General features: G+C 37.8%; 1 protein-coding gene across 1 annotated transcript in view; it reads left to right on the top strand.

Moving 5' to 3' along the window:
• The window catches only part of VWF (von Willebrand factor), a 749,192-nt gene that overhangs the window by 625,120 nt on the left and 104,072 nt on the right, over positions 1 to 20,000 (top strand). Inside the window, exon 44 of the mRNA XM_044087471.1 lies at positions 9,462 to 9,578. Within this exon, the coding sequence (XP_043943406.1) occupies positions 9,462 to 9,578 (117 nt within the window). The remainder of the gene's footprint in view (positions 1 to 9,461; positions 9,579 to 20,000) is intronic.

The following is a 20,000-nucleotide window of genomic DNA, read 5'->3' as shown; positions in this document are numbered from 1 at the left end:
AAATTGTTGATATTTTGAGCTTCTGTTCTCCCCTTACCAATGTGGAGGACATTATGGTTGTAAGTTTTATTTTTAATAGTTACACCTGCAAGGACTTCAGTAGTTACACCTGGAAGGACTTCATGGCTTTTGCTCTGTATTTCAAGCACTGTTAGTCCTCTGGTAATAAGACTAGATTTACAATCCAATAAGCATGCACATTATCTGAATAATAATTAGTTTTTTTATATACTTCACCATACGCATAAGCAAAACCATTAATGTACTCAAGATGAGTAAGTTAAGAAGCATTAGATGTGATATACATTCAACAAGAATGTTTACAGAGGTGTTTGCAGAAGAAAGTCACATCAAACACTAATCCTAGTAAAGGTAATTCCCCTAAAGTCACAGCAACTTTGTAGCACTGCAGATGTCATAAATATATATGTGTGTGTGTGTTTGTGTGTGTGTGTGTGTGTGTGTGTGTGTGTGTGTGTGTGTGTGTGTGTGTGTGTGTGTGTGTGTGTGTATATATATATATATATATATATATATATATATATATATATATATATATATATATATGTATTTATGTTACTCACTTTCACTATGTATGATCAAAACTCAGTCTTTGGAAAATCATTTTAGCAATCACAATTCAAAGCACCACAATAATCTGCTCTCCAATGGTACAGATCAAAAAGTATTTTTTTTCCTGGAGAACAAGCCCATCTCACACTATCCCTGAATTTATGTTTATCAACTCCATAGCTGCACAGTAGTATGGAAGGTAGAAACTCCCCAAAACTGAAGACAACACTCTCATGCAAACAATGTTTTTGATCTATCACAACTGAGTCAGGTATTTTCAAGGGACTGATCCTTAAGGAAACACTGGATAGCCTTGCAATCCTCTTTATTTTAAAAGAAAATCACCTAATGCATTTTATTTTTATATATATATATATATATATATATATATATATATATATATATATATATATATATATATATATATATATATATATATATATATATATATATATATAGTTTCAAATACATAGTATACTATCATTGTAAGATGACTTCCTTATGGCATAGATACATATGACCCAAAGCATTCCAAATATTTGATTCAAAGCTTCAAATCATGTATTATAGCAATAACCACGCTTGGGTAATGCATTACCACGGTTGGCGTGGTTTGGTCCCGAGGGCTAAGCCCGAGGACCAAACAAAGCCAACCGTGGGTAAATTTAGCATTACCCACACCCAGAAGTGGTTATTGCTATTATACTACGACATTATTTAAGAAAAGAAACTATTACTTTTCTTAAATAATGGCATAGTATAATGCCTGTTTACTGCCCTTCCGCAGATGTCTGGCATCCGGCAGTTCTGATGTACCGCGCCCGCGCAGTACATCAGAGTTGTGAGCAACGGAGAAAGCAAGATCTCTGTTGCTTTTTATGTTCGCTATGTTAAATGAGTTTAATATAGCGAGACAGTTTAAAATAAGCAACGGACATCTCCATTGCTTATTTTAAACTGTCTCGCTATGTTAAACTCATTTAACATAGCGAACACTAAAAAAGCAAAGGAGATCTTGCTTTCTCCGTTGCTTTTTTAAACTGCCTATAGTTAAATGGGTTTAACATAGAGACAGCTTTAAAATAAGCAACGGAGATCTCTGTTGCTTATTTTAAAGCTGTCTCGCTATGTTAAACCCATTTAACATAGCGAGACAGTGTTTTAAAAAACCGAGTTATACTAATGGAAAAAAGTCCAGGCGACCGGACCTTTTTCCATTAGTATAACTCGATTTACGACGGGCACGCTGGCCAATCAGTGTGCACGTTTTGGGGGGATCATGGTATAATAGAAATCTTTATACTCTGTACAGTCACTATATCATACTGACTTTCCATAATTTGAATATCTATTTGTGTTAGATTAAATGGAAGCCTGAGCAGTGTCCTTTATATTTCATGCAAGCATGTATAACATCTGAATATTGCACATGATTGTCATGAAGATACTGACATACATTTCTGTTGTTCAGTTCACTATAGTTTACTTACAGTACCTTCTTCAGGATTTAATTATATGAACCTCTTTGTGTGATTTGAATATACTTTTTCTTGCAGAAGTGCAGGCGTGTGTAATTACTTAGTCCAATGTAGTAACTCCTGCAGTGTGTGCCTTTGTTCTACCTGAATGCAGCATCCTGCCTTGCATTGCTTTTGTCCTAGTCACTCTAATGGACATCTATATATGCTAAGGGCAAATAGCCAAAAGAGTTAGGATGACGTGAATGTTGTAATAGTAAAATACTGAAGATTTTGTGAGGTTTTTGTATCTTACTAATGAGTGGAGGCATGGTAATCCTTGAAATGTAAGGTATTAAAGTATCAAATAAATACTCTCTTATTTGGATTAGGCACTGATCCCAGGCAGCTGCATGCCAATATTACAAAATATGTACTGATATTTTTAAAACTATAAATCATTCCTCTCACATGTGCAATTAATATTATTTCCCAAGGACTCAGTGTTGTATTACAGTTAACTATGTCTCCTACTGTGTAACTTACTATACAATGTGGACTTTGCTGTTTAACTGATGCAAAGAGACTGAACCTAACCTGAGGTTGTATTATGGGATTACCTTAAAAGGAACCTGAGTGTTCAGATTCTGTTAATTTTTTAAGCACTGTTGTTTAAGATTAAAAAACAGCAATGTATCATTATAAATATTTAATTCTATGGCTTATAACATCAGATTTTTGAATATTTTACCTTACTGGGTAGGAATCAAAAAGTCTTATGCTCAATTTTGATGTTAAGAAATAATTAAAGGAGTGTAGTACATTTGCCAAGGGCATTTGCAACTGTCACTGCTTTTCATGCATCAAGTGAGCTCTCTGCTTTCTGCCGGGATGTAAAAATCAGTGCACACACGTGTGAATTTTAACACTGTCAATGCATATTTATATCTAATGCACTAATGCAGGGCCTGTTGGCTTTGCTTACATTATGTGCATACATATATGTGTGTATATGTCTGAAAGTTATGTATACACACACACACGCACACACACACACACACGCACACACACACACACACACACACACACACACACACACACACACACACACACACAAACATGCTGTTTGTGGTTATTCATTTTAGGTGTACAGACATTTTGTAAGCAAACCAATCTGTCTTACTTTAATACATCCTTTGTCTTTATTCTCAGTGTTACAAATCATAGACATATCTCACATGGGCATTGTTACACTGAGCTAGAAATCTAAGCGCTCATCTTGTATACCTGGAAAAGAGAGACAGCTGCAAATGCTCTTTCACATCTAGCATATCCCTTTAATTACTCCAACACTTGGAGTGTAGTGTAGAGCTTTTGGGGATCTCACCCAATATGTTTAGTAACTGTACCTCATGACTGAGGCAGCTTCCATTGTTTTTTCAACTCTGTCTACAAAACCCGTGCCTCAAATTACACTGTTGTTTTGCTGTCATTTTTGTTTAGCCTTCTCCATTTGGCAACCTCTTCATGAATCAGTACTGAAAATATAATGTGTAGACATTTAAAGATAACTATAGAATAACTCTTCATAACAACTTTAAAACAGCCTACCAGCTTTTCTAAATATCATTTTACCAATATGTTTGAAATTCTAGGATCCACAGTTCAAGCAATAGTTTGCTGCTTTAGACTGTAATTCTAAAAGTTATCAAAGTCACAGAAATCAGCTGCAATTAATTTTACAGATTATCACAAGTAACCTTCTAAAAGCTAATTTGCAGAAATCAGCTACAATTCATTTTACAGATTATCACAAGTATCCTTTTTAACCCTTATTAAATGACACAACCAGTTGCAAAATAAACTCCTGTAGAGCCACAGAGGATGTTTAAAAGGATGAATACTGTATGCAGTAGCCAAGGAACAATTTAAGTCTTTTGTTTTAGGTTTTGTCAGCATTTTATATAACTATGTTCAAATAAGACTGAGGCAGAATCATTGGCATGTAAATTACAAGTGGCGTTGCCGTAATAGCTCAGATAGCAGCTATTGAAGGATAAATAGCATGAAAAATTCCCTTAGTCCTGAATAATGCCTAAACATTCTTATTAAATTTGTGTATCTTATACATTTTTGTGCCTATCATAGAACTCTGTTTTAAAAAATCATCAGTGAGGTTTTTAGGCATGAAACATAACATAAAGAGAACCTTTTGTCAATGTTTTTTTATAAGAGGGGATTGTGATGTTGAAAAGGATCAGGTTTCAGTTGGTGTAAGTAATGTCACCCGAGTAGAGCAGACAGCATCATTATGAAGCATTACAATTATGACAGGCGATCTCACTTTTAGTAGATCGGTTAGAGGTAAGCTTACTTTCCCTAATAAGGCAGGTAAAGATCATGTAGCCATCTGTTCTTGCACTGGTATCCATCTCCAGCACCTATTATTAAGGTTTTATAAGCCTCTGTAGGATACTGTTAGCACCAGTTTTCTTTAGTTAATCCTATAGCCAAGAATAACAGTGAGATAAAGTTACTATGGCGCTAAACTAGAATTTCATTTGACTAGCAACTGGCTTGTCTTTGTACTTTATCATAATATGAAAGGCCCTGTAGGCCCTGAATCTAACTACATTGCTGTTTCATTTTACTACATTCCTAATATATTTTCTTGCGTGATATTTTCTTTGTACTGTATTTGCATTCTCTCTAAACCTTTACCTGATTTCAATCTGCTACATGGTGCATATATTGTCAGATGAAAACACCAAATTCAGTATAAAAACTGTTTGTTTTTAGGATTCTACAAGTTTAGAACATTATATACACAGTCTGTGTGATGCTTTCTTATACCTTAGCAAATTAATGCTTTATTTAACATTGACTTTTGCTAAGTATAGAAATATAGTTTTCCACAATCTGTCTTGAATGTGATACGAACTAAAGTTCAATGAGAAAAAATGGTCGACTTGCATCAGAAAGAAAGTTAAAAAATACTCCTCAGACAGGGACAATAAAAAACACTTGTTTTGCATACAGAAAAAATAACCTTTTTTCCTTTCTTCATCTTTTGGCAGCTTCAGAATATGACTATTTAATGTGAAACATGCAAAAATGCAGGGTGTGTAAGAAGACTCCCCCCTCTCAAAAATCTTTGTGACAGTCAACAAAGGCAAAGTTTGTTCTCCTCATATCTGTTTGTTGTGTTTTGATTTTTTTTCTTGAGATTATTTTTAAAGCCAATTGTCAACAGAATCATAGAATTTTGACTATGTATAAATTATGGCATTTATAATATTACCTGAATTACCCTATTGCAACATTAGCATTGTTCTTTTATCATATCCTCATGAAATACACTGCAAGTGCAGAGAAGACTTAAACATTGTCACTTTTTAGAAAATCTCTTTTTTAATTTAAAATCGTCCAAACTGCATAATCACAGGCAACTTATTTGCAGACATGGGTCTGCATTGACATCAGTGCATGTAGACATGGGGTGTTGAGATGGGGTACAATGTAAGTTACAAAACAAAATTTAAACCACCCAAGGATGTTGGCTTGCCTTACCTTACTCTCACCTCAAGCTGGTAATGTGACTATCCAGCTAGCGAGTCACAGTTCACATTCAAGCATTCTGTTTATCTTTAGCATGCTATTATCAGGTATGTGTAGCTATACAATTTACTCATATACCTAATAGCTAGCCCCCAAAATAAAAAGCACTGACATCCAAATATAATTAGTTTCTATGGAGTGCAACCTCCCCTACATCTTTCTATTTTTCAGCAAATTTGCTAAACCTATTAATCCCTGGGGTTTAACTCACAGATGGATCATACCATTAAATTAAATTATTTGAGATCTGACCTGCAGAAGAAAGTAAAAAATAAATGTTTTTACACCCCCAAACATGTAAATACCAACTCCATAATTGCACAAAACACAAAGTTGGGAAAAATCTCCCAAAATGAAGAAATCACTGCTGATGCATGGTTAGTAACCACACTGTCAATGGTTTCCTACTGAAAACAGTGAGCTTAAATTCAGAATGGGAGAGTTTTGGGAATAGATCTTAGAAAGCTGTGATGGGGGGAGTGTCTAGAGCCAAGAAATGGTGAGATTACCATAATCTTGAAAGATTGGTAATTTCATTAGTTTTAGCAGCTTCATTCAACAATGGAAGTATTATTTAAATGTTGCATAATTTGAAAAGTAATACTCATTGCAGTGTCTCTTGACAAGCAACATGTCAGCCAACTAAAATACTGCCGTGCTGCTTAACTGAAAATTCGTAAACTAATGTTACATGGTTCTGTCTTTTTCTGCTATATTTCTCTCTTCCTCATTGCTGAGTAATGAAGACACATTAGCTTAATCCTTTCATGGGATCCTGCCATAATATTCACTCCTCCTTTCCTTTTGGGTGGAATGTTCTATGACCGGTTTGGCAGTTTTTAAGAGTATGCTTGCTACTTCCAGTAGTGCTTGCTCTGCTACTAGTGATCCCTGCTGGATTAGGAGTTACCCCTGTGGTTGCACCAGCCTATGCAGCCACCATTATGGATTGTTTTGCAAGATAAGAATTTATATTTTCGTGAGACACAGTCTTACAATTAAACAAATGCTGCTCTTAAACCAACACATTGCCTTCCAAGTAAACAAATGCTGATCTTAAACCAACACATTGTGTTCAAATTTAACAATTGCTGCTCTTAAACCCACACTATACTTGCCACATTGGTTTGATTATAATTGGGGTTGCGTGGTGCATCTAAATACAAACTATACATCATTCTACAGTACAGAATACATCATCAGTCTCCCATTTTGATTGCCACTTTGGGGATCACTGAGTAAGACTGTCTGGCCTTACAAACTATAACTTTTTTCTAGTGTAAACTAAAAACCAGAAAACAGAATCACAAAACCATAGCCGAACACAAAGGATTGATATGAAAATAAACGTTTTCATTCTTTTATTAAAATACAGAACTTTATCAGACTGCATGTTGGAAATTTGACCAAGAACTTAAATACAATGAATAAATTAGTCATATGACAAAAGAATCACTAGTGAAACCTCATAAATCAGACAATCAATCAAGGCCTTTGTGCCATGAGAAAGCCCTTGATGTTAATAAACTCATTCAGGCCTGGATCCCTATCGGCTCTAAGCATAATATGCCATGCTGATTCTTGGTGTTGAGGACCTTTAAAGTTTGCATAATGCTTGGTCAGCATCAGAATGCACATCATGGTAGTTCTGGCACTTTATCTACATTCCTTCAGCTTCCACTGTCCATCCCCAAAGCTTGCCCTGGGATTCAGGAAAGGGTAACCTTCAGTGGTAAAGCTCTAACATGAGAGGAAACTTTCTGATGCATTCCCATTCTAATTCAGAGACAGGCCGTCTTTCACAATTCCACATGGTTGGTAGAATCACTGTAGTGGGCTGTCTCTGTGGCCATGCTAAATGCTAATGAGGCATTGTAGAGAACAGCTAATTCTAATTAGCCATGTGCTGTCCCAGTGGGGTAAAGAACATGTACAAAATGCAGCATGTGCCCAATACAGTCAGTGGGGAGATTGTATAAAATATAAAATCAGGTAAATGGCTGCAAAGAGTTAGTGGTGATGGTGGGGGGTGTGAGTGTGTGTATATGTGTGCAAAAGTATGTGTACATCTCTACAGGGGTTTGAGTGGCCATGGATTACTGCATGTGTGTGTGTGTGTGTGTGTGTGTGTGTGTGTGTGTGTGTGTGTGTGTGTATATCTGTGTCTGTGTGTTTGTATGTGCATATGTGTGTGTATGTGTGTGTGTTTGTATGTGCATATGTGTGTGTGTGTGTGTGTGTGTGTGTGCTTATGTGTGTGTGTGTGTGTGTGTGTGTGTGTTTGTATGTGCATATGTGTGTGTGTGTGTGTGTGTGTGTGTGTGTGTGTGTGTGTGTGTGTGTGTGTGTGTGTGTGTGTAACTGGGTGGTCGCAGTGGGGAGGATGTAGTATGGCAATCAATACTGTAGGTTTGTGTATATATGTATGTATGTATGTGTATGAGTAAATGGGTGAATGGACTGCTCATGGCAGTTAGCATAGGAATCTGCTGATTGGTGGTGGTAGTAATTACTTGTGATTCTGAGAGCTGTAGCTTAGCGGATAATGGGGTTTTATGCATTGCATTAATCATGTCTCTGAGTCACATTTTATAGGATCATGTAAACTGGCCTGTTTGGCTGCACAGTTTATGTTGACAGTGTGATTCATTCTGAATCCCAGGGTAGGTCTGCAGGGCATAACAATAAAATTGTAACATACAAGGAAAAGATGACAAAGGAAGGCTGGTTGAAAGATGTCTGGCTGAATATAGAATACTCTTTGAGTGAAGAAACAAACTCTGCATGATTTAGTCATTTACTGTAATTCACAAAACTATAGTACTTCATCATGGATTGGCTGTACTTTAACCAGGATGAAACAGAGGTGTTGCCATGTGTTATGCCTTACAATCCTATTATAATGACTTTGTGTTACATCCAGAATACTGCATGACAGAGAGTAGCTCGACAAGTTTACAGACTGACTATTTTCTTCAGCCCTCGTGCTCATTTCTAAAAGTCATTATTCTGCGGTCTGGACCCATGAGTGATATCATTGTCCATTTATTTTCATTTATTTTAATTGTAGTCACGTGCCAAGAGCATCTGCCAACAGTTGAAGGCCATATGTAACAGTTTGGTTTTGCCAGACAGCATAGGTATGTCTAACTTGAAAATAATCCTCTTGTAAATCACATATGCACAAACATTGAATGCTCACATTTAAATCCCACTACTCCTGTTGGTTTACGTTAGGACCTTCAATGTGTTGCTGCACACCAGTGTTTCAGATTACAATACAATGCCCAGTGAAAGCAAGAAACAGAACACTGGCTTACCAAAGGTAGCAGAACCTACTATAAATCATAATACATTCTTTATTTACCTGATATGATGCAATGAATACAAAAACCTATTCATAGAAATAGTCTGAACGTCCTCATGTAAGAGTTGTATGCAACCAAATATTTTAAGGATATAACCCAGCTTGGCCAGCTGCAGTAGGATTCTTCTCAGCTATTTCCTATAACCTGTCTGCTAAATTGTCTGCTATAACAACATTTTAACCTTAAGAAATGAAAACTGTAGGTATAACAATAGTTGGAGAAAGTACAATGGCATATTGTACCTGCTAGTTAGAATAAAGCTTTTCTTCCTCTCTCAAGCCCCATTCAACTAATTATTGTAAACAAAGCACTGCATATAGGTGTGTTGTGTGCCTTTTTCAGCACTATATTATCCATTTATAGGTAGTATTAAGACAAGTAAAATTGAATACTTTAAAAAAAGGAAATGTAATTATTTGTTTTTTCATTGTTTTATTTCTTTTAGGGGTATGTGTACACAAAGCAAGAAGGACTGTGCTGTGGAAAGTGTACCAAGTCTGCTTGTCAAGAAGAGGCTAGAGTTCGAGGAGATGACGTTTTGGGCCATACGACCATACATGTTGTAAGCTTTAAGCAGGCATAAACCTGCATTTTTACACTAATTTCCTACAGTAAGATGGACTGTTTGTATATGAAAAAACAGTTACGTTGTACTCTGTAGAATATTGTATGAATAGTCACAAGCAAAAGTATCTTTTCAAGTTTTAGCTAAATTAAAATTATATAGTCAAGAATGATAAATGCTAGGGAATTATAGGTCTTTTCAAACATATTCAACATGTAGAAGGTCCCTTTGTATACCTAACTATCTAATTGATCCATTCACTTCTATATTCCCATTTTATCATTTTCACAGTAAAAGAGCCAAAGCTTACAAGTGACAATGGACATCAGTCAGAAAAATCTATTTTGGATAAGAGAGAGGTCCAACTCAGGACACATACACACACACACACACACACACACACACACACACACACACACACACACACACACACACTTGGAGAATTTGAACATTTGTAATTGAAAACTGGGCCACTTTATTTAAACAGAGATGAACACAGGAAGGACAGACTCCAAAATGAATGTATCCCAGGTGGAAACTGAATTTCAAGATCAAGTGTTGTGAGGCAGCAATCCTTTCTGATATACCACAGTGCTGTCTCCCCATTTACAATTTAATATACAAGTTACCAGTGAAGAGAAATTGAACATTTCTGGAATCTGCACCTTCAGATTTGAAAGTTAACATTATTATTTAAAGCTTAGAGGCCAGTAATTTCCTCCTGTATTTTCAGTATTTTTGCTTTACCTGGGAATCTCTTGTACTCTCAGTAGAGTTAAGAGAGGAAACTCAATCAATGAATGTCATTATATGATTAGATAAATGATTGACTAAATAATTCAAACATTGAAAAGTGAACCATAAAATGTACAGTTAAATGCATGCAGAAAAGTATTTACATTAGATACATAAAAAGTATTTACATAAAAATATTTCTGCAGATACCCCAAATGTGAGCAATTGTGCTCCAACACCCCTGCAAACTATGTGTAATACCACTTCTTTTGCAATGAACCCTATACATATACATGTGAGTGTTACCTATTGATTCATGTATGCATTGTAACATTTTGAGACATTTCTTGTTTTGATAAGGGATATTGCTTTTAATAATGTTGTGGGATTATAGCTTGTCACAAGTCCTGTTATACGAGTCTGTAACACTAATGACCTAGCTACAGTGATTTGCATGTGATGTGCAGACATTCAAGATAAATCGGTTGGAAAGCAGACCTCATGGTGGTTAGACCACATCAGTTTTTTCTATACATTTTATTTATTAACCCTTCTGATATAACATGGTATCAAGGAGTAATAAAATATCTGCTAAAACTGAAGAAATACAACTTCTGTAGTGATGAAATATATTTGCTGTTAAGAGACTCTGTGCTCATATCCACAAAAATATATCATTCTCAGAAAGAGGGCTTAACTGTATCCTCCTGGATTTCTTGCATTTCAAGGAAACTTATTGCAAAATTGGAAGCTTTGGATCCAGGAACAGTGTGTTCCTTACTGCAAGTGGATTAGTGAAAAAGTCCAGCAACATACTGGGGAAGACGTCACACAAGTGTTTGATGACTTCTTTTCTTAAAGAGAAAAATATCAAAGTAGTAGCACTTTCAGAAAAAAACTATATATAGTATAAACCCAGAAGTAACGTTTATGTTAGTTAGGCATTTATTGATTATAAAATGCAAGGCACTTCAGAAACAACTGATGCTTGAAGCATTAACTTAAATAAAAAAAAAAGACAGAGAATGTGCTAAGCAGCATTGCTCTAATTTGTAATATAAGGAAGGATTAAATAAGTGGCAGGTTAATATGAGAATCAGACCTGATCTCATTAAAAGCAATAGAAATGTGCAGAGATGCAAGAATTCACCAAAATGGCTAATGTGTGAAAAATAAAATATGCGTCAAATAATAAGAAACAAATGAGGAATAAAGGCTGGACATGTTGTAAAGGTAATGGATATGAAAATTAGAGTCATATGGCAATGCATTGCAACAGACATGGAGCCTAAAAAATAGCTGTTTGTGTAACTAAAATTTAATTTTGCATTTGGTGTGGCTATAAAGTGTGTACAGATTAATTTGCATGTTGTTACGCAAAAAACATGAAAATTAGTTGTCTGAAGATCTTTTGGAGTGAGAATACTTAATATTATAAAATATGAGAATGTATTTGAAGCAATAAAAACAGCAGTGCAAGGTAAGCTGCTGTTAAGAGATATAGAGTATTGTAGGATTTATAAATATACTGGAAGTATGACATATGCAAAATTCATGTTGATTTAACACTCAAAAACTGAAATAACTCACTTTCTTTTACAAAACAAACAGAATCTTTAGAACAGTCCATATAAATTTCTCTTAGGACACAGGTAAGCGTCTTTCTTGGGTTCCACTTAAAACTCCAGCATTCAGAATGTGCTCCCACAAGCTAGGCCTTTCTCCTAGGCCTTACTCTCAGCATCAGAAGTCAAGCTCTGCATAGCTCAGACTTGGAGTCTTAGACTCCCTCTCAGTTCCAAAACTTCTAGGCTTCACTCTCAGTCCCAAAATTAAAGTTCTCCATTAGTACTTCTCAAGTTAGTCCAGCCAGGACCATCCAACAGTGAATACTTCCATGCCTTCCTCTATCACAAACACTGTCCTGCCAAGAAGAAACTAAATTCCTAAGTTTATTCTTCCAGGCTGCCTAGATAAGTTGCAAAAATGTTACTGCAAAATTTAAAGAAGAAATCATTATCATTTAGAGACTGGATTTCATGATCAAATTGGGGGAGCCAACAAACAGGTTTTCATGTGCTTTTTGTTAGTTCCCAAGGGAAGTTATCAACTTCTTTAGACTGAGTTAACTGATATATAGACTAACATTTATTCCACCATGTGTGAAACAGGTACTAAAATGCTGGTTGAGACACAGGTGTTTAGCAAGCTTGATGGAAATACAGTTTTTTTGTGTATTCCAGTGTTTGACAAATGCATTAGCACATTGTAATCCCATTTTGTCCTCTATATCTTCAACAAACTACAATTCAGGATTTCCTGTATTTCATAACATTTCCAGAAGCAAATGTCATTGGTCTTATGTAGACTCTGTTGACATTTGCCGCATAGATGATATCATCTAAAAAGAAAAAAAATCATAGTTCTGAACATGGTCCCAGACTACATCATGTTAAATGGCAGCTAGTAAACTGGTATTACACTAAACACAGGAAAAGTAGAAAGTGAACAAAACCTGAGGTAGAAATTTTATGTCATAAAGCTAAGGAGCTAATATTAGAAACAAAAGAACTATCAGTGCAGTATGAAAGATGAAAAAACAAGGCTACTGAAATGTGAATCTTTCTTGGGAAGCAGACTTTAAACCTCTAAGCTTATTGCCTAAAAAACTCTGCCTTACATCCTAGTCAGGATAAAGAGAATCTGCCTCAAAAGCATAAGGTAATGTTACACTATCAGGCTTGTTCTGGACAAGCATTTTCTGGCTGCATGTACATTGTCTCAAGCATCCATTCAGCAGAGATTCAGGATGGTGATGGACAGTAAAATGTACACAAATCACGGGGGCCATCGGATAATTGTGAGATATAAATGTCATGCTAGAAAAACAGTCTAGTAGCTAGAGTTAAGACTATCTTACTGAATTACTAATGCCTTGTACAATGTCTGAGAGACCTTAACAGAAACTATGTGCAGACATGATCACTCAAGACAATAATAATTGAATGTTGAAATTGACTATTTTCCCAGTTTGTGGAAACTGCAGAACAGATTGCCACATGACTTGAAATTTGTTATGTAGCACATCCTGGAAATCCTTTTATCTGCAATTGAACTTCATTTTTCTTGGCTAAAGTTTATCCAGTTTGTACAGAGCTATGGCTTTAAGTACATCATTAATAGATCAAAATTCACCAGAGACAAAAGGTAATCTGAGTGCAGTACCTATACAGTGAAAACTCTTCTTTAAAAAGCACAATATCCTTACATAGCTCTTCTTGCTAACACAATATCACCTTTGTTTAACGTGTATGGCCCAGCCCTTATACCCTAGTGCCTTAGCTTCCATTATTAATGGAGCCAGAACTCCCTGATTAGACAGATCCAGGTACTACTTAAATAGAAACACTGTAAAAGGGACATGCATCTCCATTCATTTGGACATAATGTGTGGATCACTGAAGTCAAGACCAAGAAAACTCATAGTGCCTTACCTCAAACCATGCTTTTACCTGAGGCAAAGGCATTAAAACATTCTAAAGCAGAATATATAACATTTGCAGTTTTGAAAAAGCAGACGTGAGCCCGGAGTCAACGAACACATCTGACTAAATAGTAAAAAGTGATCTAGTCATAGCAGATCTACACTAAATGCTGATATAATACCTTCCCACTGTCAAAAATACCATGGGTGACAGATAAGTGATCAAGCCTTGAGTGATTTGATTTATTTTTTAATGTAGAATTTTAAGAGGAAGTTATTAGGATAATGCCCTGTAATCTAGGTGATGTGACTTTATTGATTTGTACATGTTTGTGCCCATGTGCTCATGTGTACATGTTTGTGCTCATGTGCTCATGTATACATGTTTGTGCCCATATGCATTGCTATGCGTGTATCTGTGTAGAGTAGCATGCTGTTCTTTGCTTCATGCTCTAAGAGGAGTAAGCAGTAATAAATCTAGTGCAGGCACACTCTCCTACATACCTGTTTTATTTCATTACTGCTACATGGTAATTTAAATCCTGCCCAGCACTGTGGCATGACCAATATATTATACCTGTTTATGCAGCTATTTACTGCCTTTCAGAGTACATACCTATATTGTTAAGCATTTAAAGCAAATTGAGTGATTTATGCCATGATTCCATGTACTTCAAATGTGTATCGAGGCTGCAAGAAATATCTACAGACATGAGTAATGTTCTGCATATCACTTATTTTCATTTTGCTAGCCCTGTGACAACTGTCGCCTTTTTTATATCCAGTATCTATTTTAACACTCATTTTGTTTGTTCACTAATACACTAGAAATGATTTTGCTCCTAACATTCATAAATAAAATGTTCATAGGTTGTTACCAAGCTAATGACCACTGGTTTCCTTGCAAGCCTAGCTATGCACCCCAAACCATTTGGGTCACGAATATCATAGGTTCATAGGTAAGTACTTGGCTATCTGCCCAAGGGCATTTATAAGCCTAGCCAGAGTGTGTTGGCTTTTGCCACCCTCTTAGATTAGTTCCCTGACCAGCAGAGCCATTAGTTCCCTGCGCCTCTGTCCAGCAGAGCCACTGCAGTGATCCCCGGGGTAAATTTTCTGCTTCCCATCCACCTGTCAAGGTTTCTCTTGAAGAGTGCTAGTGAGGGGCTCTGCCTGATGTATATTGGAATCTTGTTCCAAATCATGGGGAGTCTCTGGGTCAGGAATCTATCCCTCCAGCACGTCCTATTTATCGTTGTGATAAGGTTTATATCCCTAGAGCGTGTGGCTCTCAGGGATTTGTTTTTTTTTAGGTGGAGCATATCCATCAATTCTGGGTTGGACATGGCCTTGTGTGTCAAGTAGAGATCACCTCTGAATAAGCAGTATGCAACCAAGTACAGGTAGAGTTTCTTTAGTCGGGCTGCATAGATCATCTGTTTGAGGCCAGTAATCCTCTTGGTGAGGTACTTTTGTGGTCTTTCCAGCTGTTGCAGGTGTCTTGTAAGGTACATCCCAAATGGAGCATTGTATTCTATAATGGGTCTAATAAGTGATAAGTAGAGAGGCACAATAACCTCCTTTCTTCTGGATGAGAACCCTTTTGAGATTAGGTGGGCCACGTAGAAGGATTTTCTAACCACCTTGGCAATATGATTATCAAAGGAGAGATTGCTATCTGCTTGGGTCCTCAGATCTCTTATTACTTTTTCTGTATTTAGGGGACTACCACTTATGTGGTAGTTTGTGGGTACTTTGTTTTTTTCCAAAGGGGATGACTATGCACTTTTTGACATTCAGCTTGAGGCCATGATTTTGACACCAGGTATCTGTCTCAGTGAGACCCTTCTGGAGGGTGTCTGTATCAGCCAGAGAATCAGTTATGGTCTCTAGTTTGCAGTCGTCTGTGAACTTGGTCAGCCAAAGTCCTCCTGTGCTTGCCTGTACCTCTGAGAAGTATAAACTGAACAGGAGGGGTCCTAGGACTGAGCCCTGGGGGATGCCACTTGTAACCGGTTTAGAGTTGGACCTAGAGTCTGCAACTCTCACCATGTGGGTTCTGTCCCTGAGCCAATTTGCAACCCATCTTGTGATGTAGGGGTTAATGTTCAGGCTGGTGAGTTTGTCTATAATACCAGAATGGGGAATGGTGTCAAAAACCTTTGTGAGGTCTAGGTCAGCCGTGTGGGCCTCCTTACCCTCATCTAGTGCCTTGGTAATTGTCTCAAAGAGGTCCACCAGGTTTAGGAGGCATGATCTGCCCTTAACAAAGCCAAACTGGGTGGGGTTCATAGTTTGTTGGTTCCCAATGTCTCTGTTAATGAGTTCCATGATGATGTGCTCCATAGCCTTGCAAACTAGGCTAGTTAGGCTTATAGGGCAATAGTTCCCGGGGTCTGTTGTGGCGCCACCTTTGTGGAGTGGGATAACTGTTGCTGTGCACCACTCTGTGGGCACATAGCCTGTGGAGAGGCTGTGTTTAAACAGTGTGTTTAGGTGAGGGGTTAGTTCATCTTTGAGCTCGTGTAGGTACATAGCCTGCAGAGAGGCTGAGTTTGAACAGTGTGTTTAGGTGAGGGGTTAGTTCATTTTGGAGCTCTTGTAAGACACAGCCTGGGACACCATCCAGTCCCATTGAGGCTGCGTTTTTGGCTTTGGACAGGGCTGTTTTAACCTGTGTGTCAGTGATTGCTGGAGCCTTACATTCTTCTGGTGTAGTTATGGGACATTTAGGGGGTGAGAGGGGTGTGAAGTTTGCACTGAACCTGTCTGCCAAAATGTTGGCAATATCAGTTGGTTCAGTGTATTTTGTGCCATTCTGCACCAACTCAGAGCAGATCTGAGAGTTTCCACTTAGGTTCTTGACATAGCTAAAGAACACTTTGTGGTTATCTTTGGAGTCCTTGGCAATTTTTCTTTCGAAGCTAGCCTTGGATGATTTAATGAGGGATCATAGTTTCTTGCTGATACTGATCAGGGATGTCTTTCCTTCTATGGGCTTCTATTGGGGGGAACATGTTAATAAGGAGGTAACTAAGGATTTGTGGGGGTGTTAGGATAATACTTTTCTTATTGATGACCAGACCAGGGCTAAATGTAAGATTTCCTATCCAATTGTCAAGGTTTTGTTTGATTAGCATCTAGGATGAACTCTGTTTTACATGGATAGGGAGTCTATTCCATAGTGTGGAGATCTTTTGGGACACATATCTGTCTCTCAAACATGTTCTGTTTATGTCACAAGTGAAGCTCAGATCCCTGGATCTAGTGTTTCTGATACTGTTTATTTTGCACATGTCCAACAGTTCCATCAGGGCTGGGTCTGAGGAAACCCTGTTAGCCAGGCAAAGACCTCTTCTCAGCAGCCTCTAGGGGACTGAATACAGAGACAGAGCCTTTAGGTGATCAGTGTAGGACAGGGTGCTTGTGCTCTGAATTCTCCTGGTGAAAAACCTTTGTGAACTATCCAACTGTTGCAAGTGTCTGTTTAGATACATGCCACAAGAGGCATTATATTTAATGAAAGGTCTAATATGGGTTGAGTACAGTGGTCCTATAATTTCCTTGGACCTGGATGCCTTGCCCTCACCTATAAGTTGGGCAACATGGCATGTTTTTCCTTACTGTCTTAGCTACATGTTCATCAAAGACCAGATTGCTGTCTACATATGTTCCCAACTTCCTTACTAATGGGTCAACTCTTATTAGTGTTTTATTGATAGAGTACTTAACTTGGGTTGACTGTTTCCCAAAGGCATTATAATACCTATGACAGTTTTCCAAAGGCATTATAATGCATTTTTGGCACTGAGTTTTAGGCCATGATTTTGGCACCAGTCATTTGTCTGTGTTAAACCCTCTTGAAAGCTGTTGGGCTATTGGGGGAAATTTAAAATAGTACTCAATTTACAGACATCTGTGAACATGGTGAGCCACATGCCTTGAATTTTAGCCTTGACCTCAGAGAAGTAGATGGCAAATGGGAGTGGGCCCAGCATGGAGTCCTGGGGTGCTCCACTGATGACCAGTCACTTAGTGAAGTTGGTCTCACTTTTCCTGACTTCTTGGTCTTGTCTCTGAACCAGCCTGCAAAGTAGCAAGTTATACAGGGATTTATGCCTAGCTGAAAGAGCTTACCAACAATGGCTGAGTGGGGTTTTGTATTGAATGTCTTGGCTAGGTAAGATATGCAGTATGCAGTGTTTTACCCTCATCTATTGCCTTGTTGACTCTCTCAAGAAAGTCTGTGAGGTGAAGCACACATAACCTTCCCCTAACAAAACCAAATTGGGGTGGGTTCAATGTCTTTAGTTTGTCAATGTCTCTGTTTATCATTTCCATGATAATTTTTGACATGGCTTTGTATATTAGACTTGTAAGACTGATGGGTCTGTAGTTCCCTGGATTGGTTGATGGTCTGCACTTGTGGGGGGATGACTGCTGTGATCCTCCATTCACTTGGTCATCTAATGGTCCTGACAAGTCATGTTTTGGACTGTACAGTACTCAAACAGGGACATTGTCAGGACCCGTGGAGGTGGTGTCCTTGGCTTTAGTGACTGCTGACAGCATCTGTTCCCTGATTATTGTCAGCAGTAGTATGCTGGAGAGGATTTCACCTGGTAGAGCTGGGGGGGGCTGGTATTTGAGCTGTATTTATTATCCAGTAGATTTGCTATGTCACCCTGATCGGTGAAGGTGGTACCCTTCACCACTAGTTCAGCACACTGCTGTGGGTTACTTTTAAGGTTCCAGACATAGCTGAAGCAGGCCTTGTCATTTTCCTTAGCCTGCAAGTATATTCTAACCTCATAATATGTATCATACTCTTATTTATAAATGTGGAGCTTTTCTCTATGGGCCTCCACTGAAAAAGGGCATTTTTGTCCAGTCAGACTTTCTCGGTAAACAAATGTAAAATAATAAATAAATAAATAAATAGCTGGCCTTTCTGGACTTAATTAGACCTGTTATTTTTTTTGCTTAGTTCTATAAAACATCAGTTGTCTTTAAGGGAGTTGGTCTTCCTGACTTTGACCATGAGTTTAGTCCTTTCATTATATACCCTATTTAGTTGAGGATTCCACCAGTGGGGTTTGTTTTGATATACTTCTGGTAGGTACAGCAGCCTGTATGCAGTCATGTTTGTATAGAGACTGTGTGAATAATTCTGCATAGGTAGCTGTGGTCTCATGGTCTCAAAGTTAGAGGGAGTCGTGAATTTTGTGAAACTGTCACTTAACTGGATGTAGTTTTCCTTAGAATAGTTCCTAACTATTTTTGGTTTAGCTGTGTTTTTGGGGGTTGATTTTTATTTCAAAGGAGAAAGCTTTGTGATCTGAGCTCACTAGTGAGAATGTGACACAGGTGAAGGTGCAAAACTCTCCCATGATGGTAAGTACCAGATCCAGTACATTTGATAATGTGGTTGGGGTGTGCACTATCTGTTCCAGGGTGTTTGTGTTAATAAAGCCCAGGAAGCATTGTTCCTGTGAGTTTGAGGCAGTGTAAGCACCCTAGTATGTAGAGGGGTAGTTAGTTACCCATTAATACGGTGTTCAGTTGGATGGTGAGTGCCTGTAGTAGGCTTAGGTAAGAGTCATGAGACTCTAGGGGCATAAATGATGACCTGTAGCTAGCCATGATATAGTGAGGGACCTTATCTATGGTGAATTGCACATGGATGAACTCCACGGCATCATTCTGTTTAACCAATTGGAGATATGTTTGTTGCTAATGTAGGTAGAGACATCTTCACCTTTGGCCCCAGTCTGTGCTGTTGTTGGCCTAAATGCATGGGATGCTATGTAGCCTTGCATTGTCAGAGTACTTTCTCTGATTTTAAACCAAGTCTCAGTCATGGCACAGATATCTGCATTCTCCAGAGTGAGGAGGGCTTCATGCATGTGGAGCTTTTCGTTTAGGCTCCTAGCATTAAGCAATAGAACTTTAATGTTGCTTGGAGACTTTTTCACTATGTTAGTAGTTTTGCCTTTTGACGTTGGCTAAACAAAGGCTCTAAGGGGATGGATAAAGTTTTAGCCAATATCCAAAAACCTGAGGGGTACAGGTGCAGCTCATCCTTGGCAAACCAACATGATCTGTTGCCCATGTCATCCTATATTGACAGATATTGGATCCCCTTGGAGTGACACCATAAAGTTTATTAAAATCTATCATTGTATATTTGTACTATGGCA

The sequence above is a fragment of the Protopterus annectens genome, chromosome 11.part0 (genome assembly GCF_019279795.1).
Source record: "Protopterus annectens isolate FY-2018-M chromosome 11.part0, PAN1.0, whole genome shotgun sequence".
Taxonomy (NCBI): Eukaryota; Metazoa; Chordata; order Ceratodontiformes; family Protopteridae; genus Protopterus; species Protopterus annectens.
Note: the sequence above shows the minus strand (reverse complement) of the source record. Positions and strands in the feature narration are given on the sequence as shown.